This window comes from Mobula hypostoma, chromosome 6, assembly GCF_963921235.1.
Source record: "Mobula hypostoma chromosome 6, sMobHyp1.1, whole genome shotgun sequence".
Classification (NCBI taxonomy): Eukaryota; Metazoa; Chordata; class Chondrichthyes; order Myliobatiformes; family Myliobatidae; genus Mobula; species Mobula hypostoma.
The window spans coordinates 37,937,170-37,958,080 of record NC_086102.1 but is presented as its reverse complement, the minus strand read 5'-3'; the positions used below and the strand labels follow the sequence as shown (position 1 = coordinate 37,958,080).

Below are 20,911 nucleotides of genomic sequence, written 5' to 3'. Positions count from 1 at the left end.
CGGCTTTCCCTACAACCAGGCTAGGGGGACCTTTTAGTCGCAAATGGATTTGTCTCTTTGAAGATGTTTCGAAGAGTCCTTCACGTTGAGGAATTTCAGGAGGTATATCTGCTCTGAATGTCTTACAGCTTTCAGCTTGTATGCCTCTTGCTTTGCAGTCTGGGCAGGTGGCAGGTAGCAGGTAGCAGGAAGCAGAGCCGACAACTGGACGTCCCAGCTCCGCTCGTCTCGTCCCGTCCCGTCCCGTCCCGGGTAGACAGACAGCCGTACGCAAGTTCACTTGGACCAATGGCATTCGGCGCTGTCTCCGTGACGCCACCGCAGCGCTGAGCCAATCAGCGAGCTGGCGGCGATTTGAATGCCCGGCGGTTTGGGTGGCTCGGTCGGCGCGGCCATGGATGGCAGCGATCTGGAAAGCGGGCTGCTGAGGAACGGCTGGAGGTTCAGGCAAACCTTGGAGGGCATTTTCCTGAAGGTAATGAGTGGCTTGGTGCGGGGCGCGGCGCTCAGCACGAACGCAGTGTCGATTTCTCTGGCGAGGCCGAAGAGCGGGCGCCAGCCCCCGGCCTGGCGGGGAATGAACCGGGATGGCCGAGACGCAAGCCTGCTCACCGTTCAGGGGATGCTATCGATGGTTAATTACTAATGCAGCTGGCTTGAAACACCTGGAATGAAAGATTGGATGTGCTTAGCTAAGTGGGACTACTTTACAAGGAGTTTTACATTCCCTGTTACCTTGAAGGTGCAGCCAATACTGGTAAAATGGCCTTGATCTGTTGTGGTTCCTACGGGGGAGGTTCCCATATAAAAACAACAAATGGGGAAGCTGGAGTTCCAGCGATTTTATAGATATTCAGATGTCAGAATCATGTGTGTTTTGGGGAGGAACTGGGAGCTCACATGTACTTGCGTTTTGATTACCCGCTCCCCTCCCGACACTTCCCCACCTCTCAGTACTTCCCTTATCTTTTCTGGTGATCGAGGACGATGTGATCGTTGAAAAGTAATATTAAAATAACCTAGGGGTGTGGGGGATTGGCAAAGTAGCAAACAACTTCCTACTAGTTTAAAGGAGCCTCGGGTCTAATGAGAAGAGAAAAATGACGGACGTTTATTTTGCTGAGGAACTTAATGGTATTGAAGACTGATAAATCCCCAGAGTATTGAGTCGTCTGAGCAGACAAATTGTAGGACATTTTCCAATGTAAGTTTGTATTCTGGATTAGCTCCTGTAGATTAATGTTATTGTAATTTAATCAAGAAATATAGATGGTTAGCCTGCTGTTGATTGGAAAAATTGCACGGTGTACTAGTCCTGACGAAGGGTCTCGGCCTGAAAGTGGACTGTACCTCTCCTAGAGATGCTGCCTGGCCTGCTGCGTTCACCAGCAACTTTTATGTGTGTTACGGTGTACTAGTAGAGTATTTGGAAAACTATGATTGGATCAATGTTACGTCAACATGGACTTCTGAACGAAAGATCATGATTGACAAAACTATTGAATTTTTAAAAATAACTAAATTGGTTTGTTATATCGTTTCATCTCAGTAGGAGAGAAAGGTAGTAATAGAATATAGTCGTATGGTGAAGGTGCACTGCAGACAGACAACAAGGTACAGTCGCAATGAGGTAGAGTCAGATTGAGTTCATTTTATTGCACAAGAGAGCTGTTGTAACAGCGGTCCAAAAGCTTTCGTGAGCCCGGTGATGTGCTGTGTCCACAACTGTACAGTTTTGTGCAGAGTAGTTGACAGGCTAAGCTGTAATACGTTGAGATTGGATGCATTCTGTGGTGCATCTATGAAAATTAGTGGGTGTCAACGGGGATATGCTGAATTTCTTTAGCCGCCTGAGGAAGCAGAGTCATGGGTGTGCCTTCTTGTCCATGGCGTCCCTGTGGTTGGACCAGTATAGGGCATGGGTTATTACTTCTAGGAATTCGAAGCTCTCAACCATCTCTACTTCAGTATCATTAATAACCCTGCTTCCTGAAGGCAATGGCTACCTCTTTTATTTTGCTGACGTTGAGGAATAAGTTATGAAACCATGTCACTAGGTCTTCTATCCCATTCTTGTACTTGGACTGGGCTTTGAGATTTAGCCCACTATAGTGATACCATCTGCATACTGGTAGACGGAGTTGCATCATGTTGTGAAAGTGGGTGAAATATGGGATGCAGCCTTGTGTGGCAGCAGTGCTGAGGATCAATGTGCTGGAAGTGTTTCTGCGTGTCCTTGCTGATTGTGGTCTGTTGGTCAGAAAGTCAACCATCCAGCTGTAAAGGGAGGCACTGAATACCTGGTCTCGGAGTTTGGAGGTGAGCTTGCTTGGAATTATGGAGTTGAAGGTGACACTGAAGTCATAAATAGTCTGATGTAGATGTCTTTATTATCCAGCTGCTCCTTGGATCAGTGTAGGACCAGAGAGATGTTATCTACTTTGTCCTGTTTAAGCAGTAGGCAGATTGCCTGGGAGGCTGGAGCTGATGTGTGCTGCCTAAAGCTCTTCATGATGGTGGATGTCAGAGCCACCGGGCAATAGTCATTAAAGCATATTACCTTTTTTTTTCTTTGGCACCGAGTTGGTAGTGATCTTCCAAAAGCAGGTGAAACCTCAGATTGAAGTAGGGAGGGGTTGGAAAATGTCTGCAAATTTCCTTGCCAGCTGATGCATGCAGGATCTAAAGACCAGGCCAGGGACTCCTTGAGGCCAGATGCTTTCTGCAGATTCTCTGGACCAAGGGTTCTGACCTGCGGGTCCATAAACCCCTTGGTTAATGGTTTGGGTCCATGGTATAACAAAGGTTGGGAACCCCTACTCTAGACTGATTCTGAGAATGGCATAACTGACGTATGAACGATTAGGATGACTGGTCCTATTTTCCAAGAGTTGGAGTGGAAATGGGCCCTTGGGACAAGTTCAAGTTTGATTGTTATTCAAGCATGCATGAATATAACCAAATGAAACAGTTTTACTCTGGGGTCAAGATGCAAAACATAGTACTAACAGTCACAACACTAGGTTTGTATAGCAGATGTATGTGATTGCTGCCTTATCAGCAAAATACAGTCACACAAAAAAAATAGTCCAAGACCCTGAGTCTGTAAATGTTGCAGGAGTCTGCAGCTGAACACAATACAGCTCGTCTTCTGCCAAGTGAACGGGGGCGCGGGTGGTGGCCGCACAGACTCCATCATGGATGCCATGCCACGCTGCACCGATTCCAACACCTCTCCCTGAACGGCTGTAACAGGTGACACCGCAACTTGAGGCCTAGTCCTCAGTACAACCGAGGCCGTGCATCTCCCGCACATCCACCAATAAATCCGTGAATCGGGCTTACAGCCTACTGCATTAACAATGGCCAACAGAGTCTTGCGATTACAAGAAAAGTGACTAAGATGATCATTTGCTGTTAGACTGCACCCTGCATTCACGCACCAACTCTTCTGACGCCTTTCTGATGCAGGCAGCAGCACGATCCGCAGCAAGTCCAGCTTCTTCACTTGCTCGACCAGCGAACAACTTGCTGCTGGGGTAGACCTGCAGTACTTAATGTCCTGAAGGGTGTTATGATCATAAAAAATAAGTTTTTAAAAAAAAAAGCAATAACATCTTTGGTTGACCCGATAGAAGTTGCTGTGATCAAACGCTCTGCCATTTTACTAAAGAAAAATAGTCCAAATTGTCATTCCGACCAGCGTGTCACGCTGAGTTATTCCCATTTGCCTGTAATTGGTCCAGTCCCCTCTCCTATCTGTGTACCTTTCATACCCATGCACCTACCTAAATGTCTTTTAGATATTGTAATTGTACCGTCTTCTACCGGTTGTGCCATATACCCACACCACCCCTTTAGTGTGTTGTCTTATTTCAGGTAAGGTGGCAGCATGTTTCGACACAGGGGCATTTACAGAGCCAACCAAAGGTGTTCTCTGTTTTATGATTATAAGGTGCCGCTGGACATTAAGAGCTTCAAGTACTGCAGGTCAACCCCATCAGCGAGTTCCTCGTTGCCCGAGGTGTAGACCATGTTGCTGCCTGCTACAGAGGTGTCTGAATCAGTGTGCAGTCCAACAGCAAGTGATTGTCTTAGTTGTTTTCCTTGTGGTTGCAAGAGCCTGTTGGACATTGGTTATGTGGAATGCGGCAAGTCCGGTTCACTGGTTTATTGGCGGGACTTTCAAGTGGAGCTGCGTGGCCTCAGTTGTAGTGCCCGCTGGCCCTCGTGCTGTAGTGTCTTCTGTTGCAGCCGCTGAGGAGCGATGATGCTGGATGTGGTGCAGCATAGCATCCATGCTCGTGTCGATGCTGCCCCCAGTGTTCCCTCAATGGAAAACAAGCTGGGTTGTGTTCATCAGCAGACTGCTGGGAGCATCCATGGACTTGGACTATATTTTTTTGTGTCGCTGTGTATGATTGTTGGTACTGTGTTTTGCACCTTGGCCCTGAAATAATGCTGTTGTTTGGCTGTATTCATGTGTGGTTGAATGACAATTAAACTTGAACTAGTGCAAAAGCTATCCTCTCAGATACCCTTTAAATCTTTCCTTCCACCCACCTTAAGTCCTCTATTCTGGATACCCTTACCCTGGGGGAAATACCATGATAATGCATCTAACTTATGTCCTTCATAATTTTAAAAACCTCTATAATATCACCCACCGGTCTCCTTTGCTCAGGAAAACAGCCCCATCCTATCCAATCTCTCCTTATAACTCAAGTACTCCAGCACTATCTACACGAATCTTTTCTGCATTATCTTAGCTTATTCACATCCTTCCCTCTATATTTGCTCCTGTGGTGGGAATGGACAGCCTTAAAGACTGATAAATGTCTTCTATGAAGAATTTCTTCCTATGGAAGGCAGATGAGGCAGAATCATTAAAGGAATTGTATATGGTGAACAGCTAAAGAGATCAATGAAGGAAGTCAAAATAAATACAGAATGTAGATGAGTAGCCATGATCATATAAAATGGAAGAGCATGTTAAAATAGCCCAAAGGCTTACCCCTGGATTTTATTTTTTTATTTCCACATTAGAGCTTTGAGAGTTTGTGTGTTTTTTTTAATTATCAAATGTGCCAATTAACCTTTTAGATATGGAATATAATTTAAATTTGGCAAATAATTTAATCGTTCTGATCTATGCAGTACAGTCAACCATTTGAAGATGACCTGATTATTAATCTTGAGGATATGACTGTTGACACTAAAACAGGTAAGACTAAAAACATATTAAAAACCTACAAAATAGGTTTGTGCCCACTCTGCCTTTCAGAAATGGATGATCTTTTAATTGTCTTATTCTCCTGCACTAACGCTTGATTATCCTTTAATATCCTAAAGGCAATCTACCTCTGAATATGTTCATACTGGGCCTCCACAGCTCTTTTTCACAAATAAAATTGTGAAATTTTGGCATCTATTGAAATGTTCAAAACTGAAGTATTGTCATCTGATAAATTCCTCCTTCCTATATGTGTGAGGTGCTTCATGGCAATATCAGCACTCCAGCACAAGTATAAACAGAGGTCTTTGGATGTGCCATCTCATTGCAGCATTATGAGGAGAGTAGGGAATACAAGAACATTTTTGCACCTCATTGCATTGCCTTGATTTTTGTCTCTTGACTGAATTACTTAATTATTGCAAAATTTAAAATTAAGATGGGTTTAACTACTAATTTAAACTATGTGTTGTGAACAAAGCAACACACATCAAAGCTGCTGGTGAACGCAGCAGGCCAGGCAGCATCTCTAGGAAGAGGTCGACTGTACCTCTTCCTGGAGATGCTGCCTGGCCTGCTGCGTTCACCAGCAACTTTGATGTGTGTTGCTTGAATTTTCAGCATCTGCAGAATTCCTCGTTTATGTGTTGTGAAGTGTTTTTTTTTAAGGTTTCCAGCATTATAATATTGAAAACCAGTTTCTCATGTCACTGACATCCAGGAGATGCAGTATAAAAGTGGGACAAAGTGGTTCAGCATCTTCTTACAGTTTTGGATGAACTTCAATTTTGTTAGATATAATTGCTTTTCTCTGGCATTGATGAAACTTAATTTTTCACTCCATTTTAATTCAGCTTTTGCAGTAATTTAAGACATTTTGGAATGTTTAAAGGTTCATATTTGGTGTATAAAGTAGAATTGAAATTAACAAAAAATTAATTTGTACAGTAATTTGAATTCAGTGGTGACTTCCAACATTAGTGTTGAAGTATAATGTCTCGAACAAGGGGGTAGTGGAGGAACAGAGCGAAAACTTAATCAAAGATCTGCAATTTAAAGAGATAAAGAAGTTCAATGGGAGAGCATTTGGCCCAACAACTGATGGATTATCTGACAATGCAACAGCAGAGAAGAGGCGTGTTTCAGTCTGAGAATTTGGTGTAAGGGGTTAAAGAGAACATGACACTTAAATAATGTAAATGTTGAGATTTTTAAATTTAGATGTATTGGGGATGAGTAATGAGTCGAGCAAGACTTGAGCTGTGTTATTTGAGCAATAATTTTAAATGAGTTAAAGTTAACATTGACTGGAAAGGGTGATTAATACTTACTGGTGGTCTAGTCAAAGAATGCAGTGGAAGGGTGAGGGGATGGAAGAAAGAAGTCCGTGGAACCATAGATAACAAGGAATGGAAAATTAGTTATTTATTTTTACGATGTTCCTGGGTTAGTAAACAATTTAAATGGAGCAGAGTGAGATTCTATAATGCTTAATGTCAGATATGATGGATTAATGAAAGTAATTCTATTTAACTTGTGCAAGTTTATTACTGTCAAACTGCTATATGTAATTAATATAAGACATAGGAGCAGAATTAGGCCATTCCTTCATGGGTAATTTATTATCCCTGACAAACCCATTCTCCTGCTTTCTCCCCATACCTTTGACGTCATGACTAATCAAGAATCTGTTAACCTCTGCTTTGTATATACACCCAATGACTTGGCCTCCAGAGCCATTAGTGGAAATGAATTCCACAGATTCACAACCCTTTAGCTAAAGAAATGTCTCCTTATTTCTGTTCTAAAGGGATGTCCTTCTATTTGGAGGCTGTACCCTCTGGTCATAGATGCTTCCACTCTACGAAACATCCCCTCCACATCCACACTATCCAGGCCTTTCAGTACTTGATAGGTTTCAGTAAGATTTCTCCCTCATTCTTCTAAACTTCAGTGAGTGCTGGCGAGCCATCAAACACTCCTCATTTGTCAACCCTTTCATAACCAGAATTACTCTCATGAACCTCCTCTGGACCTTCTCCAATGCCAGAACATCCTTTCTTAGATAAGGGTCCCAAAACTGCTCTCATACTCTGAATGAAATCTGACCAATGATTTATAACATACTGCTGAGGCTTTTTTCCTTTTATAGTCTAGTCCTCTCAAAATGAATGCTAACATTGCTTTTGCTTTACTTGAAGCTTCTAAGTATTTTGGCACAGTTTAATGGTACGTGTATTTGATGCATGGTGATGTATCTTCTATGCTGCTGTTGAATGGCTTCAGTGGCCTGGGTTTGATATTGTCCCTGGGGGTTAGCTGTATGAATTCTCAAGATCTCCTGGTGCCCGAGGGTTTCCTCCGTGTGTATACAATTTCTTTCCACATCATTAAGCTGCATTGGTTGGTAGGTAAATTAGCAACCGTAAATTCATCCAAATGTAAGTGATTGGAATAGAATTAATGGCCATATAAGAAAATATGAATAGCAAGAAAAATGTGCTTTAAATTTGTTTAAAATGCTCTGTGATTCTGCATAGACTCATTGGCCTAATGTACGGAAACTACATTTTTATATTGACTTCAATAGTAATGAAAACTGGATGTTACCAGTTTTGGTTGGAATTGTAGTTCATGTTTGAAGTCTTTTGGGATTTGAGTAGGTTTTAAATACTCTATAGTGTGTATTATAATGTCTGTTCATGGCCCTTGTATTCTACTCAAGAATTGTGATCTAGATTTTTAAAAAACCTAAATCAATCGATTATGCAATCTTCGTTCTCCACGCTAGCCGTATAGAAAGGGGGAAATGTTTTATGGTAACAGGTTGAAACCTCATTAACTTAGTTTCAACACTCAGGTTGGCCTCCCAAATTGTAAATTTGTGCAGTTCCCTTTCTGTAGAGGGTGTTGTAGTCTGATGCTTTTAATCGTAGCTTCTCTCAGAAGTCCGAAAAGAGGCACAAACTTGTTGCTTCACGGTTGTTTTAAAGCATTGATAAACAAAGGAAACAGGAGCAGAAGCTAGTAGCAGAAGACTTGAAGACAAGAGGCTAAGATGTTAAAGAAGATTAAGATGGTGCTGCTCTGTTTTTAGCTATTTTATAACCATAGATAAGGAAAAAAATCCATTCAAATTTATAGATATGAGTTAACCAATGAAAAGTCACTATTCAAATAATGCTGTACAAAGAAGCTTCCGGAGCTTTTCAGAATTATACGTTGTATAACCACTAGAGGCATCTTAAACTTGCATGTAAAAACTACTTGTATATAAGCAGATAATTGTTGAACTGCAAAGAAAGTAACAATTAGACACTGATCCAATAGGGGCATCCATTAAAAATATAAAATTAACGGTATTTGTTTAGTTACGCTAAAAGAAATTAGAATATACTCTGAGCCTTGATAAATGCAGGTGTCAGGATAATTTTAACACTCGCAATTTTAGTAAAACTAATTTTTAATTCCCATCTTGGAAGGCATAATAGCACCAGTCTTATTTGCCAAAACCAAGCTGTAATGCGTTTACTCTTTTTTTGAAACTTCCATTCTGAGTTGGTTTTACTTGTTATGTTTTCATTATACATAAAGTGACCCTTGAGTCTTTATCTTTCAGGTCAGAAGCCATGGCGTGCTGTTGATTTAAGCTTCTGTAAACTGAGAAAACTAAATAAAAATAACTGCAAGAAAAAGGTACATATGAAATATTGAAACAATGTCTTGATTCTTGGCAATTAGATTACTAGTACTGCCATATCAATTTTATTTTCAGATCTTCTCTTGGGTGGCCCTTCAGAATCAAGAATGACCTACTCCCATTTTGGTTTTGTAGGTTCTGAGGTAGCTAACAAGGCTAGTGTATGGAACTGTAGACTCTTCTGCAGATTGGCGCTGCTTACAGGGTGGGTGAATGTGTAGTTGGTCAGGTGGTGTGTACTTCTGCCATTTATGCAGGGTGTCTGAGTGCTTCCAATGCATGGGCTTTAAGTTCTCATTACCATTCCAAATGCTCCTCCCCTTTGAACGATTGTGGGCAAGATGTATCTGTGGGATGTTGTGCTTCTCCAAAGAAAACCTTTGAATGCATCTTTGGATCTTTTTCTCTGTCCACTTGTCTTTTCTGGTAATGGAGCTTGGAATTGTGTGTATGTTTTAGGATTCTATTATTGGGCATGTGAATGGTGTGTCTTACTGGAGGTAGTGATCATTGCTGTCTGGTTGATCATGATTTTTCTTTCGAAGTCCGTGACTGTCAAAGAACTTACAGGGTATAATCTATCTGGGTACCTTCATCTCAGAATAAGGAACATGTGGAAGGAGTATTTGTACGCTAATTGTCCAGTTAGATCTGTTACACTATTCAGTGAGATCAATGCTGGTCTGATATGATTTTTCCCCTGTTGGTTAAATATTCATTCACTGCAGACTTGAATGTTCTGTTACTCAGCATCCAATTTTCTCAGTTAGAGAACACTGAAGATTCATTCTCTGAGCAAGGAAATTCCTTCTCATTTAAGTCCTAAGTGACCAATTTCTTTTCCTGTGACTTTCTACACCCTAAACTTCCTGTTCCCATTTCATGATCTCTCCTGCAAAAAAAAAGTTTCAATGTTTGCCTTGGGGAAACTCCACAAAGACTTCTGAACTTCGGCAAGTATAGGCCATTCTACACAATTGTTCTTTTAGGACAACTCATGTCACAGGAATCGACTTTATTAAACCTTATGCCCTTAAGATGACTCTCTTCATTACCCTTGTAATAAAGCCCAACATTCTATTGCTTTCATTTGCAACATCCATGTACTTTGTTCTACCAGTAAACCCAGATCTCTCCAAACATCGTATTAATATTCTGCTTTCCCATTCTTCTTACTAAAATGAGAAGTGGCATTTTCTCTGAACTTTTTGCCCACTCCCTTGATCTGTTCCATATGGTTTTGCAGACTGTAAGTGTTGTATTTATCTTGCATATGCTTGTGCTGTCAGCAAATATGGTTGTGTTTGCATATGGTTCCTTATCCAAGTTATTACTACAGATCTGTGCTGTTCAATATGCAGCTTGTGGGATGTGATCATCTGCCCTACAAGTACTTGCCATTGCTGAAGCCCACTTCTGTCATATCTGGCAGCACACTATATTACTTCCCTTGCCATATTCTTTCATGTGATTCCCTGGGAAATGCCAGGACAACTCCAATAACTTAAAAAGCAATGGACAGTGATGTCACTTGTTCAAAGCATCTGGGGCATTGTGGTTGCAGACTCCAATTGGGCTCAGTTCCCCTGCTGTTTGCCTGGGGATCATATACCAGAACAAGGAGACCTGAGGGTCAGTCATATTATACTAGTGGGTAAAAGTGCAGCTTCTGCCATTAGCTGCAATTGTTTTTTTTTAAAATAACACTTCAAAAGCACAATGGACTGTACGATTCTTTTAGTTGCCACTTGTGGCCTCCCTCCTGAATTTTATTTTTGTTTAAGGTAGTCATGTACATAAATTTAAAGAATAGTGCTATTAGTTTTGGTCTTGGAGGAAAACATCTTTACCTAAGAGTGCTAAGTATTTGCTGTCCTAAAAAAAATTAATATTTATTAAAAAAAGCTTTTTGCATATTTAATTGGATGGCTTGGACAAAAATAAGTTTGTTTCTTTGGAAGTGGTTTGGATTGCAAGTCTGTCTCATCCCCACTCCCCTTTCCTCAGCAAAATGTTGTATACAACTTCTATAGATAATAGGTGACTGAGGCATCCAGACAGATCCCTGTCACATCTCAGTAAGTTCAACTTGGCAGATGATTCAAATAGTTGCAGTCTGTTTTCTGTTCTTTAATCAATCACCTTTCCATTCTTGGCCTATGTATTAACTTTTATGAGGTACTTTACTGACCACCAATTTGAAATCCAAATATATTATGTGCACCAGTTTTTCTTCATCTGCCACACTAATTGTATTTTCAGAGAAGTCTTAATAAATCTATTTAACACCAATTTCCATTTCAACAAACCATGGTAGCTTTTGTACCATGTTGATGCTCTGTTGATTCTTTGTTACAACTTTAATGGATTCTAGTTCCTCCTTGGAAATTACAGTTGAGCAAGCCACAACTTCCTCTGACAGATTTTGGATGCTAATCGCTAACTTTTTTATTAGAAACCTTCCTCATATTGTGTTCTTTTGCAGGTTATCTTCACTCCTTTCTCCGGTTTATGTGACCTCTCTGCACCGGGAACAATTTGTCTTTTCAGGTTCCTTCATGATTTTAATTACCTGTATCAGACCCCTCGGTGCCATTGAGATCAGTTCCAGTTCTTCCGATCAAGAGTTGTGTAGCATGGAAATGAGCTATTCAGCTGCCCCCGCCCCCACCCATCTCTGTGCTGCACCATTTACCCATCTACACTAATCCCACATTGCCCTGAATGCTTCTATGCCTTACTTAAATGCCTCTTAATCATTGTATTTGTATCCAGTTCATCCACATAACTAAAGTTCATTGCCCCAAGAATCATTTTGGTACATTCTGCATGCACCTTCTCCAATGCCTTCATGCCTTTCCTGAAGTGCAGCATCAAAAATGGGACATAGTTGATGCTGAACCAGTGTGCCTCTACTTTTAAAGCCTGGGATCCCTCAAAACTTCTTTTAAACTGCTTTCACAACTTATTCTATTCTCAATGAACTTATCCAGGTTTGCTTCAGAATCCTTTAAGAATTGTATCCTCTTACTTACATTGCCTCTTCTCATTTTTCCTATCAAAATATAACACTTTACTCTTTAGCATTAACTTTCGTTTGCCACTTGCCACAAGTTGATGAATTCGATGGGTATTAGGAAAGCTGTGATCCTAGTATTGACCCTCATAGATCTCCATTCTACACTTGTCTGTAGTCTGGAAAAAAAACATTTCACTCCCATTGTTTACTGTCATTTAGCCTATTTTCTTTCCATGTCTTTTTTTAATTCCCTAGGCTTGGATCTTGATGTCCATTTCTGCACTTTATTAAATGTCCATAGTGCCAAATGATCTGTATTTTTCCTTCCCCCATTTATCAAAAGATTATATCAAGTTAGTCAGGTATAGTTTACAATTTTTCAGATCCATGGTGAAATTCTAGATCACTCCTCCAAATGGATCATCTGCTGCGTCCTATCATGTACATGACCAGATAGAAGTTAACCTGTGAGATCTACAATTTATTGTTTAAGAAAGAGCACTTGAATACATAGCATGAGCCAGTCCTTGAAACTGCCTTTGTTAATTTGACTTACCCAGTCAATGTGTAAATTAACATCCCCCATGATTCTTGCTATACCTTTGTTACAACCCTCCTTTGTCTTGTTTGATACTCTGAACAGTACAGTTGCTGTTAGCCACTGAGACTGTTCCTATCAATATTTTTGGCCTTTGCTATTATTCACATCCATATACACCACTCTGGTCTTAAAGTTCACTGCTCTTCTGATGCTACAAGACCTATCCTCCCCAGTATCAATAAGTAAAATATATAATACTCAGTATTAGTCATCTTGCAGCCATACCTTTGTAATGTGTACTAATTCCAGCCTCTATGTCTATTATAGTCATAATTAATTCAATGTTTTACAAATGTTTTGTCTATTCTTATCATAATTGCTGCTGTTATATTCACTGCCTTTTTTGGAATCATCTGTTTATGACAAAGTTGTGATTCTATGCTTTAAATAGAGCAGTAGATGTAGTGTATGTGGATTTCAGCAAGGCATTTGATAAGGTACCCCATGCAAGGCTTATTGAGAAAGTAAGGAGACATGGGACCGGAGGGGACATTGCTTTGTGGATCCAGAACTGGCTTCTTCACAGAAGGCAAAGAGTGGTTGTAGATGGGTCATATTCTGTGTCATATTCTGCACGGAGGTCGGTCACCAGTGGTGTGCCTCAGGGATCTGTTCTGGGACCCCTACTCTTCATGATTTTTATAAATAACCTGGATGAAGAAGTGGAGGGATGGGTTAGTAAATTTGTTGATGACACAAAGGTTAGATGTGTTGTGGATAGTGTGGAGGGCTGTCGGAGGTTACAGCAGGACATCTATAGGATGCAAAACTGGGCTGAGAAGTGGCAGATGGAGTTCAATCCAGATAAGTGGGTTCATTTTGGTAGGTCAAATATGATGACAGAATATAGTGTTAATGGTAAGACTCTTGGCAGCGTGGAGGATCAGAGGGATCTTGGGGTTCGAGTCCACAGGATGCTCAAAGCTGCTGTGCAGGTTGACTCTGGTTAAGAAAGCATACGGTGTATTGGCCTTCATCAATCGTGGGATTGAGTTTAGGAGCCAAGAGGTAATGTTACAGCTTTATAGGATACTGGTCAGACCCCACTTGGAGTACTGTGCTCAGTTCTGGTCGCCTCACTACAGGAAGGATGTGGAAACCATAGAAAGGGTGCAGAGGAGATTTACAACGAAGTTGCCTGGATTGGGGAGCATCCCTTATGAGAATAGGTTGAGTGAACTCGGCCTTTTTCCTTGGAGCGATGGAGGATGAGAGGTGATCTGATAGAGGTGTATAAGACGATGAGCAGCATTGATTGTGTGGATAGTCAGAGACTTTTTCCCAGGGCTGAAATGGCTAGCACAAGAGGGCACAGTTTTAAGGTGCTTGGAAGTAGGTACAGAGGAGATATCAGGAATAAGTTTTTTACTCGGAGAGTGCAATGGGCTGCTGGTGACAGTGGTGGAGGCGGAATCAATAGGGTCTTTTAAGAGACTCCTGGACAGGTATATGGAGTTCAGAAAAATAGAGGGCTATGGGTAACCCTAGGTAATTTCTCAGGCAAGGACATGTTTGGCACAGCTTTGTGGGCCAAAGGGCTTGTATTGTGCTGTAGGTTTTCTAAGTTTCTACGTTTCTATATTTCATGTTGCAACTTTTTTTTCCCTCTCCTTATACAATTAAATTATTTAATTTGGAGCACTTAAAGCAACTACAAATTCTAATACCAGTTGAGGCAATTTGGGATGATCTTCAATGCCCACATTCTGTGCATGACTTGATTTTTATTTCAAAAATTGGGATTTGTTTTGTCTTTTACTATTTTGTTTTAAACTAGCATCCATCCTATACACTCTATCAAAAAGTTATCCAATAATTTTTGTTAAAATATGTGAGAAACACTGGATCAATGAGGTGACAAAGGGATGGATTGAGTTCAGGCTGGTGAATGTTCTTTAGTGAAAGTAATTTGGTGATCCATTGTATTTATAATTTAAAGTCTTTCATTCCTCTATACATATAATACATAATAAACAAAAGTATAGGGGAAAAACTGAAGCTACGCCCTGTCCTTTAGTGCAATAACATTAAATCTAGTTGTATTTTCACAACATCTTGTCTGTGATTTTTGCAGAGAAATTGAAAATCAAGCATTTTAAAGTTTGTAGTTTGAACCAGTGAAAAGTCAATAAAGATGTGTTCATTACCTTGTTTCAGTCTGGTAAACTGTGTGAAGCTGACGTAAGCCTGGAGCTGTCTGATAAAGTGTGTGAAATTGATGTCACCCAGACACGATCTGAAAAGCTGTCTAAGATTGATGTAAGCCTGGAGCAATGCACCAGCTTAAGAAGTAAGGCACAATGTTTCTTTGCTGTATCTGAAGTTTAACTGAGAATCTTGTATTTGTAAGAACTACCATTTAAATTCCTCTATTTACAGCATTAGTTTATTTTTATCTTTTGCAGTCTTCAATTTATAAAGGTATTCTCTGTTTGAGTACTGTCGGGGGAGACTGCCTCCCTGGGGGAAGCAAAAGTGGTCGCGCCTCTGGCACAGAGTCTGGCCCTGTGGCTCAGAAGGGTAGGGAAAGGAAGAGGATGGCATCATTGATAGGGGACTCTATAGTTAGGGGGTCAGACAGGCGATTCTTTGGACGCAAGAAAGAAACGTGGATGGTAGTTTGCCTCCCAGGTGCCAGCGTGTGGGATGTTTCTGATCGCGTCCACGATATCCTGAAGTGGGAAGGAGAACAGCCAGAGGTTGTGATACATATTGGTACCAACGAAATAAGTAGGAAAAGGGAGGAGGTCCTGAAAACAGACTACAGGGAGTTAGGAGGAAAGTTGAGAAGCGGGACCTCAAAGATAGTAATCTCAGGATTACTGCCTGTGCCACGTGTGAGTATAGGAATAGAGTGAGGTGGAGGATAAATGCATGACTGAGGGATTGGAGTGGGGGTAGGGATTCAGATTTCACAAGACAAAGGAGCAGAAGTAGGCCATTCGGCCCATCGAGTCTGCTCTGCCACTCCACCATGAGCTAAACTATTCTCCCATCTAGTTCCAATTTCCAGCTTTTTTCCCATATCCCTTGATACCCTGACTAATTAGATACCTATCAATCTCCTCCTTAAACACCCTCAATGATTGGGCCTCCACAGCTGTATGTGGCAATGAATTCCATAAATCCACAACCCTCAGGCTAAAAAAATTTCTCCTCATCTCTGTTTTAAATGGGTACCCTCTAATTCTAAGACTGTGGCCTCTTGTCCTGGTCTCACCCACCAAGGGAAACAGACTTTCCACATCTACTCTGTCCAACCCTTTCAACATTCGAAATGTTACTATGAGATCCCCTCTCATTCTTCTATACTCTAATGAATACAGTCCAAGAGCTGACAAATGCTCCTCATATGTTAGCCCCTGCATTCCAGGAATCATCCTCGTAAATCTTCTCTGAACTCTCTCCAACATCAGAACATCCCTTCTAAGATAGGGGCCCAAAACTGAACACAGTATTCCAAATGAGGTCTCACCAGTACCCCATAGAGCCTCATCAACACCTCCTTACTCTTTTACACTATTCCTCTTGAAATGAATGCCAACATAGCATTCGCTTTCCTTACTGCCGATCCAACCTGGTGGTTAACCTTTAAGGTATCCTGCACGAGGACCCCCAAGTCCCTTTGCACTTCTGATTTTTGAATTTTCTCCCCATCTAAATAATAATCTGCCCGATTATTTCTTCTTCCAAAATGTACAACCGTACATTTCTCAACATTGTATCTCATCTGCCATTTCTTTGCCCACTCTCCTAAACTGACCAAGTCTCTCTGCAACCTTTCCGTTTCTGCAACACTTCCTGCTCCTCCACCTATCTTGGTGTCATCCGCAAACTTAGCCCTTATCAATCTTATTCAAGATTACCTCAAAAAATTCCAATAGGTTGGTGAGGCAGGATCTTCCCTTCATGAAACCATGCTGGCTTGGGCCTATCTTGTCATGCACCTCGAGGTATTTCATAACCTCGTCCTTGAGGATCGACTCCAATAATTTTCCAACTACGGATGTCAGACTAATAGGTCTGTAATTTTCTTTTTGCTGCCTCCCTCCTTTCTTAAACAGCGGAACTACATTTGCGACCTTCCAGTCCTCCGGAACCATGCCAGAGTCTATTGATTCCTGGTAGATCATTTCCAACGCCTCCACAATCTCCAAAGCCACCTCCTTCAGAACCCGTGGGTGCACCTCATCTGGTCTGGGAGACTTAACTATTCTTAGTCCATTTAGCTTCCCAAGCACTTTGTCTAATAATCTTGACTATACCTAATTCTATTCCTTGAGACCTCTGGCTATCTGGTATGTTGCTAATGTCTTCCACTGTGAAGACTGATGCAAAATACTTATTTAGTTCCTCTGCCATCTCTTTGTTACCCATTATAATTTCTCCAGCATCATTTTCAATCAGTCCTATATCTACCCGTGTCACTCTTTTATTCTTCATATATTAAAAAAAAACTCTTGGTATCCTTTTTAATGTTAATTTCCAACTTCCTTTCATAATTCATCTTTTCTTTTCTTTCCTAATGACTTTATTAGTTTCATTCTGTAAATTTTTAAGTCATCCAGTCCTCAGTTTTCCCACTAATCTTTGCTTCCTTGTACGCTGTCTCTTTTATTTTAACCTTAACCTCTCTCGTTACCCACATTTGTGCCATTTTTCCATTCATGATTTTCTTTTTTCTTGGAATATATTTTTCCTGCACTTTCCTTATTTCTTGCAGAATTGGATGAAGTTCCTACTCAACTGTCCCTCCATCTAGTTTACTTTTCCAATCTACTTGGGCCACTTCCTCTCTCTCATACCATTGTAATTTCTTTTGTTCCACTGAAATATCGATACACCTGATACCAGCTTCTCCTTTTCAAATTTGAAACTGAACTCAATCATATTATGATCACTACTTCCAAGGGGTTCTATTACCTCCAGCTCCCTAATCGCCTCAGGTTCATTACACATCACCCAATCCAAAACAGCTGATACCCTGGTGGGCTTATGGGCAAGCTGCTCCAAAAAGCCATCCAGCAGGCATTCTACAAACTCCCTCTCCTGAGATCCAGTTCCTTCCTGACTTTCCCAATCCACTTTCATATTAAAATCCCTCACTTTCCTTCATAAAATCTTGACATTTTCCTTCTGACATGCTTTTTCTATTTCCAGCTGTAACTTGTAGTTTGGAGGCCTGTATATAACTGCTATTAGTGTCTTTCACGGTGGGCTCTTCCCTCGCCCCGCACCTCAGCAGGCATAAACTCCAATTCGGGCTCTTGGTCTACCTGCACCTCTTGACCCAGGGGCAATAGGTGGTTCTGATGGAGTACCTTGACAGGCCCCTTCCCATCCTCCGGTCTCAACCGGTAAACAGGTAGGTTCGGCTTCTGGCTCGGTACCACATAGGGGGTGGCCGCCCAGCGATCTGCCAACTTGTGCTTACCAGGTAGTCCTAAATTCCGTGTGAGGACCCAGTCTCCCGGCATAAGTTGGGTGAACTTCACTTTCTGATCATACCTCCTCTTATTTTCTTGATCCTGCTTGGTGGCTGCTGCCTCAGCCAACTTGTATGCCCTTTTCAACTCTTTCCTCATATCGAATACATAATTCAGATATGGCTTCGAAGGTAATTCACCTGCTTCAGTCCCAAAACAAAGGTCAATGGGTATCCTCCCTTCCCGCCTGAACATCAGATAATAAGGCGAGTGCCCGGCAGTGTCGTTGCGGGTACAAATATAACAGTGAACCAAATGCCCGATGTGCTGACTCCACTTACTCTTCTGACTGTCTCCAGAGTCCCGGCATGTCCAACAGGGTCTGGTTAAACATCTCGGGCTGAGGATCACCCTGCGGGTGATAGGGCATGGTCCTGGATTTCTCGACCCCAAGCATATCCAGTAACTCATGGCCTGCTCTCGAAGTCCCCTCCCTGATCACTATCCGTTTGGGGAGGCCACAATGAACAAAGTACCTCTCCCATAACACCTTCGCCACTGTAGTCGCTTTCTGGTCCTTAGTAGGAAACGCCTGAGCATACCTAGTGTAGTGATCCTTGATGACTGAGACATTCATGGTGTTGCTGGTGTCTGGCTCAATAGACAGGAAATCCATACACACCAGGTCCGTGGGTCCCGCACTCTGCAAGTGGGACAAAGGAGCCGCCTGCGCAGACAGGGTCTTCCTCCAGATGCAGCGACTGCATGTCTTAGTATTCTTCAACCTCACCCCTCATCCGGGGCCAGTAAAACCAGTCCTTGAGTAATCCATGGGTCTTTTCCACCCCCAAATGCCTGGAATTATCATGTAGTGACTTGAGCACAGTCTTCTGATACTTCTCAGGCATGGCCAATGCCGGGGGTGACGTGACCCGGTACAAGATTTAGTTCTTTATCTTCAACCGAGGCCATTCCTTCAGTAGTAAGGGCACTGAGACGTGCTTCGCCTTCTCCGCCTGAGCCATATCCCACTTTTTAGCCGCATACCAGATAGTGCCAATGCTCGGGTCATCTTGCTGAGCCGCCCCCACTTCCTCGGGGCTCAACTCTGGCAACTGCCTGTTCTTCAGAGCAGTCAAATTAAAGTAAACAGTGGGTAGCGCATCATCATCAACCCCAATTGATCCACTGCCCAATCTGGCCCCATCAGGTCTCCTGCCTTAGCGTCACTCGCAAATTGACACATGGCCTTCACTCCCGGAGCAGGGACACTCTCCCACTCCTCGTCCGTGCCCGATCCTTCATGCGCCTGATGAGATAAAGCATCTGCATCGATGTTCCGGCTCCCTGGCCGGTACTTCAGGCTGAACTCATAGGTAGACAAGGCCGCCAACCACCGATGCCCTGCAGCGTCCAGTTTCACTGAGGTCAGAATATAAGTGAGAGGATTGTTGTCCGTCTTCACCTCAAACTTCCCCCGTATAGATAGTCACTCAACTTGTCCACCACCACCCATTTCAGTGCCAGGAACTCCAACTTGTGAGTGGCATAGTGTCTCTCAGAAGGCCTCAATCCATTGCCCTGCTCCTGGTACAGGACAGCCCCCAGCCCCTCTCGGCCGGCATCCGTGTGTAGCACATACGGCTTCCGGGGGTCAGCAAAAGCCAACACCGAGGCCTGTGTCAGCATCCTTTTCAGAGATTGGAACGCCTCCTCGCATTAAACATCTCACCTCGATCCAAAGGGCTCCGACGGGTTCAGATATCCTCCTGCCTCTTGCCCTCGGTCTCCCTTCCTTTTCTTCCCCACGGGGGGATAGCCACACAAAAGCAGGTTCAATGGGTGACTCATTTTAGCGTATCCTTTCACGAATCGCTGATAATACCCACAGAACCCCAAACACGAGCGCAGGGCGCTCACAGTCTGGGGTCTCGGCCAGGTGGTCACTGCGTCTATCTTGGCTAGATCAGTAGCCACTCCACCTCGCGAGATTATGTGTCCGACATAGCCGACAGACGTCTTGCAGAACTGGCATTTATCCAGGGAAAATTTCAACCCTTCCTCCTTCAGCCGGCTTAACACCTTCAGCAGCCGCTCCTCATGTTCTTCTGAAGTAGATCCAAACACTATCAAATCATCCAGATACACCAACACCTCGAGCAGGTTCATATTTCCCCACTATCCTCTCCATGAGCCTCTGAAAAGTGGCTGGGGCCCCTGATATGCCTTGGGGCATTCGTTCGAACTGAAAGAATCCCAGGGGACAGCTGAAGGCCATCTTCTCTTTATCGGCCCCACTCATTGGAATCTGGTAGTACCCACAGCGCAAATTCAATACACTAAACCACTGGGCACCATTCAGACAGGCCAACGCGTCTTCAACCCTCGACTGTATACTGGTCAGAGACAGTGAGCTGGTTCAGGGTCCTGTAGTCCAGGGGTCCCCAACCTTTTTTGCACTGCGGACCGGTTTAATATTGGCAACACTCTTGCAGACTGGCCGACCGGGGGTGGGGGGGTGGATAGGGTTGCCAACGGACAAGAGTAGCAGTCAAATACGTTGAGCTTACCCTGAGAAAGACTTCCATGACCATGAAGCCTTGCGTGGGCACCAGTGCGCGTGCGTGTACGTGCCGATTTTTTTTTTCTACAAATCGTTTTTGGCGATTCTGTATGGGAGGGGGGGTGTTAATCACGACCGGAATATAGGTAATAAGTGGCTAATACACTCAATTTTGTTTCTAAAAGGGTTTATCTAACGAATTTAATATTAAACACACAGTGCATATTTTCCTCACATGAATATAGTGTTAATTCAATTATAAGTCACTTATAAGTCAATAGCATTATAACATTTTAAGTAACGTTTGGATATTAAACACACAGCACATATTTTTCTCATATGAACATATAAAATCATTACACCAGACCA

At 42.5% G+C, this 20,911-nt stretch overlaps 1 protein-coding gene across 2 annotated transcripts in view; it reads left to right on the top strand.

Annotated features, from left to right (window-relative positions):
• Window positions 1–348: 348 nt before the first annotated feature.
• The window catches only part of LOC134347942 (uncharacterized), a 48,565-nt gene continuing 28,002 nt past the window's right edge, over window positions 349–20,911 (top strand). Inside the window, exons 1-4 of one of the 2 annotated variants that reach the window (XM_063050607.1) lie at window positions 349–475; window positions 5,158–5,224; window positions 8,853–8,929; window positions 14,711–14,843. In XM_063050607.1, the coding sequence (XP_062906677.1) occupies window positions 359–475; window positions 5,158–5,224; window positions 8,853–8,929; window positions 14,711–14,843 (394 nt within the window). In that variant the 5' untranslated portion in view covers window positions 349–358. The remainder of the gene's footprint in view (window positions 476–5,157; window positions 5,225–8,852; window positions 8,930–14,710; window positions 14,844–20,911) is intronic. The other variant, XM_063050608.1, reaches the window with a different exon arrangement.